The 6,961-nt window shown below is 43.8% G+C and overlaps 1 protein-coding gene and 1 long non-coding RNA gene across 2 annotated transcripts; one reads left to right on the top strand and one right to left on the bottom strand.

Annotated features, from left to right (window-relative positions):
• Positions 1-1,729: 1,729 nt before the first annotated feature.
• Positions 1,730-6,285, bottom strand: LOC134492065 (zinc finger protein 345-like). The gene is made up of 2 exons (XM_063296186.1): positions 5,651-6,285; positions 1,730-4,200 (listed from the first exon to the last, which is right to left on the bottom strand). Exons 1-2 carry the CDS (start codon positions 6,015-6,017, stop codon positions 2,168-2,170), a joined length of 2,400 nt encoding a protein of 799 aa, XP_063152256.1. The 5' UTR covers positions 6,018-6,285; the 3' UTR covers positions 1,730-2,167.
• On the top strand, positions 3,704-4,296 carry LOC134492185 (uncharacterized). Its single transcript, XR_010067394.1, has 2 exons — positions 3,704-3,796; positions 4,114-4,296. It is a non-coding gene; the product is annotated as an uncharacterized LOC134492185 (long non-coding RNA).
• Positions 6,286-6,961: the final 676 nt, after the last annotated feature.

The raw sequence follows: 6,961 nt of genomic DNA, 5'->3' as shown, positions 1-6,961 counted from the left end.
AACATACAAAGCTGTCGTAGTTCACGCTTAATGACAATTGGGACCAGCAGCTCCGTCAGTAAACGATGTGGTCATTAAGTGAGACATCACATGACTGTGACTTTCAATTTTACTGCTGGCTTCTCCATTGATTCTACTTGTCAGAAGCTGGCTGTGAAGTGTGCAAATGGCTATCAGGTGACTGTGGGCACACTGCGACAGTTGTAAAAGCCCACTGGCTGCAAAGCACCAGAATCTCAATCAAGTGATCGCAGGGACACCGCAACAGTCGTTAAGTGCAAGGACTGGTCATAAAATTACTTTTTCAGTGCCACTGTAACTTCAAACGGTTGCTTAACAGGGCGGTCATTAAGTGAGGACTACCTGTACTCTGAGTCATATGAGTAAACAAACCTCATTGCATTTTATGCAAATGGGAAAGGGGAAAACAGTGTAAGGTTTCTTAAAGTTTTTTTCTTCAACGGTATCCAAAAGCAACAATCTATCATGACTCTTTTCTCCCCCTTGCTAAACCATCTTGGGCCTAAGTAGTAGGAGCAGAAGTATTTTTCTCTTTTATTTGCATAAGCTCAGGGGACGCAAAGCAAAAATCACAACACAATACCAACCATTATTTATCTATCTATCTATCTATCTATCTATCTATCTATCTATCTATCTATCTATCTATCTATCCATCCATCCATCCTATTTCTTTACTGACCATCTCGTATTGCAATGACTCTGGGCGGTTATTATTATATCAACAAAACAAAAATCACAACACATTATCAACCATGATAATTATGTCAACAATTATCATAATCAATTTAAAAACACCATCTAGTCCCAGCACTACCAAAATTTAAACTGGTATTGAATACTGTCACTGCAAAAAAACCAAAAAAACTTCCAGCTCCATAACTGTTTTTTTTAAGGGCTGTTTAGTATCTACTTGGCAACCACTTTTAGAGTACTTGCTTGTAATGGAAAAAAAAAGTTTTGACTTTGGGTTTAAGTGATTAAATGGTCTGTTGTAATAGAAATAACGTTGATAGGTTAACTAATTGTAAGAGATCAGATTTGCAAATTTATATCTGTATTGGAGAAAGTCAAAAGTCACTTTCCGTTTCTTTTTTTCTATTGACACTTTTATAGTTTTTTCTTCTTTAGTTCTGTTTTCTATCACTTCTATATTCTTTTTTGTATCTTAACTATACTCTGAAGATAATAAAGTTTTATACAAAAAAAACCTGTTTCAAGGGCTATTTTAATCTCAGGAGAATGGGAAGAATTGGTTCCAAGGGGAAGCTAGCCAGGAGAAGATTCTAAAATATGGGATGGCTGGAGGAAAATTCAGCTAACCTAACGGCACAAGTACACAGAATATGAATTGTAACCAAGTTATTCCAGTAAATTGGCGTTCTTGTATTGAGCTCTGCTGGTTTGTAAGAAAAGATCCTTGTTTAATCAAAATATTCACTCTTCCACTGCAAAGTAAAATAAATCAATGTGCTGGAATGAGCAAGCACAAAGCGATCTTCAAAAGGAAGGGTACAATGATACAAAAGAAAGGACAGAGAAGAAAGAAGGGGGGGGAGTGAATTTTGGTTTTTGCTTACTTATTATCATGGGAAACAGAATTTTGCTTAAGAACAAACCAGGAGGGCAAAACATGAGAGATTTTATGAAAGTTATGCTTTATTGCTGTTGTCTTTTAAAGTCACTGTGTGTGAGTTGGGCGGCCTTATAAGTTTGTACGATGGTGACAATGTTTATGGGCTTGCTTTTCCTTGATTTGTAGGATAAAAGAGTTAAAATGGAAAGATGTACATATCTAAAATATGTCTGGGACTGCCATTCCAACAGCGAATGACATCCTACATCAGGTTTTCTCTGCCTCCTCCAATGCTTTGAGAGTTCAAAAATCTTCATTCAAATTCAGGGATGTCTCATTCAAATTCACCTGTCCTTAAAAAAAAAAGAAACAAACTACTTTTCAGAATTACAATGGATTAGTAAACCCAGAACCAGTATCAGCACCCAAATGGTCCCCGAGTGCTCTTTCCTGAAGAAAGCTGGTCTCCAGCTCCCTGCCGACCCAAGGGGGCTTTAGCCTTTCATCTCTCTGGTCTGCAAACCCAGTTTCCCTGGTGATATTTTTGGCGGCAGATCAATAGTTGGGTTGTTAGCAGCGGTCCTGAGAAGACGGTTCTCCGCTGCCACTTCTTCCAGTGAAGTCACTGCTTTTTCCAATCTCCCTTTTTCCCTGGCACTGTGAGCATTTCTGATGTCCAGCCAGGTGTGTTCTCTTCTTGAAGCCTTTTCCGCATGCCAAACACTGAAATGTCTTAGTGTGGGTTTTTTTATGCCTTCTCAGAGACAAATAGTCCCTAAAGCCTTCCTTGCATATCGAGCATTTATACGGCTGCTCCTCCAGGTGGGTCCTCTGATGTCTCCTCAGTCGTTGACCATGGGCAAAACTTTCCCCGCACTCAAAGCATTTGAACGGCTTCTCTCCCGTATGGATCCTTTTATGTACTCCGAGGGCTGACAAGGACCGAAAACCCTTCCCGCAATCCCAGCACGTATGCGGCTTTTCTTCGGAGTGGATTCTTTGATGCAACTGAAGAAACGAGTTACTGGTGAAGACCTTCCCGCATTCAGAGCATTTATGCAAATTCTTTCCCGTGTGAATCTTTTGATGCTGCCATAAGGACGAAAGCGTGGTGTAACTTTTCCCACATTCTGGACAGCCCCAGAACCTTTTTCCCTGATGGGACAGTTCATGATCAAGACTTCGCGATCTCTGAGCAAAACTCTTCTCGCAATGGGAGCATTTGAACCGTTTCTTGCGGGCAGGGACCGCTTGGGGCCTAGGGAGATATGAACCCTTTTCGGCAAAGTGGATGGGCTCATGTCGAAAGAGTTTATATTTCGTTACAAAGCCTTTCCCGCACACTGAGCATTTGTATGGTTTCTCCCCTGTGTGAGTTCTCTCATGTATCACCAGCGAAGAGGTATGATCAAAGCTTTTCTCACAACAGGAACACCTGAATGGCTTCTCACCGGTGTGTTTTCTTCTGTGTCGTTCAAGGCGTGAGCTTTGACTGAAACTTTTGTCACAGTCAGAGCATTTATATTTATGCATCTTCTGGTGATTAACCAAGGTGAATTTATGCTTTAAACATTTCCCACATTCGAGGCATTTATATGGCTTTTCGTCTATGTGGGTTTTCTTGTGACGTCGAAAGGCGGAATGGCTAGCGAACCTGTTCCCGCAATCAGAGCACTGATAAGGTTTCTCACCGGTGTGGATTCGCTCATGAAGTTTCAAGTCTGAAATGGTCCTGAAGGTTTTCCCACAATCCGGACATTTATGCGGTTTTTCTTCTCTGTGAATTTTCTTGTGCCGGCTCAAGTTTGATGAACAGTTGAAACTCCTCCCGCAATCTGAGCATATGTATGGTTTCTCCCCTGTATGGATTCTCTCATGCTGTGTGAGCCGCTCTCGGGTTCCAAATCTTTTCTCGCAGTACAAACAGGCAAACAACTTCAATCCTAAATGCACATTTTCGTGCCTAATAAAATGCGCCCTGCTACCAAATTTTTTCCCACAAGTCGCACATTCAAAGGGTTTCACTCCCAAATGGATCTTCTCGTGTCTTCGAAGAAAATTCCTGAAATAGAAGCTTTTCCCACAAATTGAACACAAATGGGGTTTGTCTCCTCCATGGATTTTCTCGTGTCTAACAAGAGCGGATTTAGAACGAAATTTTTCCTTGCAAGTTGAGCAGGGAAATGGCTTTTCCCCAGTGTGAGTTCTCAGGTGGATAATAAATGCAGCTTTATGAGTGCAAATTCTCCCACAGTCAAAACATTTGAATGGGGGTCCTGCTGAACAGGCCATTCCGCTGGTTTTGGAAGAGGTTTCTAATTCTTCTGAACGCACCTTACTTGCCACATCCCCCTGACTTTTTTCTCTGACTTGGACTCTTTTAATGTGATTCTCATTGTTTTTCTCACAAGAAATGGCTTTCTTCTGAGCTTGCTTTGTTTGAGTTATCTCTGGTCTACGACATCTCTTCAAGCTTACTTCTTCCTTTCTACGGAGAAAAGTTTCTTCCTTGCTAGGCTGCCTCGATGGCCCTCCTGAACATCTCAACGGAGAATTTTCGTTCTGATGGGGTCCCTCCTCCTCTCTCCCCTCTTGATCGCTTGCTATAAAAAAAAAAAACACACAACCCAGAGAATCAAGACAGGGTAGGCATTTCATTTTTCCACTTAGCATGCTAAAATAAATAAGCTGCAAATGTTTGTTTTTATTTGTTTTCAAACGTAAATTCCGATTCTAAAGTATTAAAATTCCTGGGTGAGCAACTGTAACCATCCAAATTTTGAAAAGCAGAAATTAAATAGAATTTTTCTTCAGATAAATTTTAAAGGACTAGCCAGAAAACACCTAGGTTGGCAATATCAAGCCTACTTAGTTAACAACTGCTATGTTTCAACCAGCTACAGATCATGCATGGCAACTGCATGGACTTTGGCTGCTGGAATAGTTATACCCAGAAATGGAAACTCTAAAACAAAGCTTATGCGTTTTCTGCTTGTAACTCAATACTGACTGCTTATGTGCCATCAAGTCTTTTTCAACTAATACATCAGTCACAGTGTCAGACAAGAAGCACGCCCAGATGGACTAATTCTACTTTATTGTAAGGTTATATTAACAGAATCTTGCAAGTCTGAAAGTACCTCTCCCCCATCCCCTTCACAGCCCAAGAAACCAGGGAGGGTCCCTTCTGAGACGTTTGCCACGCCCCCATTCCTGCTGCGGGCCAGGCTGCCACTTATCCGACACTTCTCCTCTCCGGCTGTGGCTCTTCCTTCCCTGTCTCCCAAGGTCATTCCCCCATAACGTTACCCACAGTACTGCACCTCTTGGTTGTTCTGGTTTTTAACCAGAAAATATCATCGCTGAAAGAGGAGCAGCAGGAAGAAGCCACAGCCCAAGTAAGGTAGCAGGAAACTCTGCTCCCCCAAACACGGAGGATGTTACAAAAATGGTAACGCCGAGAACCCAACAGTTCAACCCCAAACTGCATATATGCTCTGCTCTTGGACACGGTGGAGAAGTTTCAGAATGGGAAGGATAAGCTCCTTGCTGGGTTGGCTGTTTCTGCCAGCATTTGGACCACAATATTCTGAACCAAGGGACGTTTCTGACAAGCCTAAAGCGGAAGCCCAGGGTAGAGAATGCCATGCAACAATTAACAATTTGCGTGGTGTGAGGACATCACATCCCTATCCAGAAAAAGGCGCTCACAATGGGCTCCGCAGAGGCGGCGGCATTTGGGCCTTTACTCCGAGAGGAACAGCAATCCACACCCACCCAAAGGGGGCTTGATTCTTTCAACCTTAAATGGCGTACCTGGGAGGTGATGGGTCATAGACAGTGCTTCTCAACCTCAGCAACTTTAAGACGCGTGGACTTCAACTCCCAGAATTCCCCAGCTGGCATTGAGAAGCATTGGTCAAAGAGATTCCGGGGGCCACGACAGAGACAGTGGGGATAATGGAGGGGCAGAGAGAGGCGGAGCTGCATTTGCATGCATGCCTCTGCATAAACGAGGAGAACGGGGCAGGTTTTTGGTCTGCCTGCTCTTACCAGCTTCGGATGCACGCCCTTCCCTGCGCTCCGCACGTGCTTTTGCTCTCCTATCCCGGGGACCCCCCTTGTGGAGGATAGCCTCACCAGGATTCCGGTTGGCTTCCTTGCTGGGAGCAGCTTCGGTTAGGCCCCCCCCCTTTGGTCTGTGCCGAGTCACAGGACTCCTTCCTCTTTGGCGGAAGCAGCGGAGTCCCCCTTCAGCTGGTGGAGATGCAACCTGGTTCCTCTCCTCCAGGGCTGAAACGTCTGGCTGAAGAAGACCTTCTTCCTCTTTGCTCTTACAGCCGTCATCCGCTAGAACCCAGAAGTGAAGAAAAAACACAAGAGGAGATCCACCAGACTGGATCAGAAGACACAGCATCATAGAGACGGAAGGGGCCACCAGGAGGACCTCTCCAACCTGCTGCCATGTGCAGGAAAACCAGTTAAACCATCCTCAGGAGATGGCCATCCAGCCTCCTCTTAAAGGCCTCCACAGATGGAGAACCTGCACGCTCCCTAAGTAGACTCTTCCACTGTTGTACAGATCTTCCTGTCAGGAGGTTTTTCCTGCTATTTAAATAAAAACTACCCTTACAGATCGAATAGCATGGATCAGGCCTTATCCAGGGACCATCCACATGCTCTCTCTCTCTCTCTCTCCAACTAACTTACTTTTGGACCCTGGGAAATATGGGGATAGGGATGAGAATTACCTAGAAATCCCACATTGTTGTAATTCTCCTGCATAACGTTTTGATAGAGACCTCTTTGTTTCGGATCCAGCAGAGCCCACTCTGCCTTTGTGAAATATATTACCACATCCTCAAACAACACCGAGCCCTGAAAGAAGAAGATGATCCGTTAGCCGACATCATCTCAACAAAAGGATCAGCCATGGGAAGTGTCGGGACATATTGCCATCAACAATAGTGAAGTCAGAAAACGGCAATGTGTTAGACACCTATTTCAAAATTTCTAGCTTGCGGGCCAGGAATTCAGAGAGCTGCAGCCTCTGTATGAAAGGAGGGCATCCAGTTAGGGGGAGCTGGTCGAAAGGACTACCTCCTTCTACATGTACCACCCAAATGATTGGATCAACCCTGGAGACCCCTTCAGTTTTCAAATCCTCAATATCTATACTGCCATTTTTTCAGGGCTGGCCAAAACCCCTTCAGGAATGAGTAGTTTGGAAATTTTAGGTACTTCCTTAAACGGCAGCTTTTACATATTTTATCCTCTTTTGATCGGCTCAGAAAAATAAGTAATTCCTGCATGAACGGAGCTGACAGCTAAATAATGAATTGCCGCTGTTTTCATAGCTCCCTC

The sequence above is a fragment of the Candoia aspera genome, chromosome 2 (genome assembly GCF_035149785.1).
Source record: "Candoia aspera isolate rCanAsp1 chromosome 2, rCanAsp1.hap2, whole genome shotgun sequence".
NCBI lineage: Eukaryota > Metazoa > Chordata > Lepidosauria > Squamata > Boidae > Candoia > Candoia aspera.
The sequence above is the reverse complement of the archived record's forward strand: the minus strand, read 5'-3'. Positions and strand labels throughout refer to the sequence as shown.

Coding starts and splice junctions, on each gene's coding strand:
- LOC134492065 (XM_063296186.1), bottom strand. CDS start 6,017: ATGATGCTGTGTCTTCTGATCCAGTCTGGTGGATCTCCTCTTGTGTTT. Junction 4,201..5,650: donor AGGGCGTGCATCCGAAGCTG/GTAAGAGCAGGC, acceptor TTTTTTTTATAG/CAAGCGATCAAGAGGGGAGA.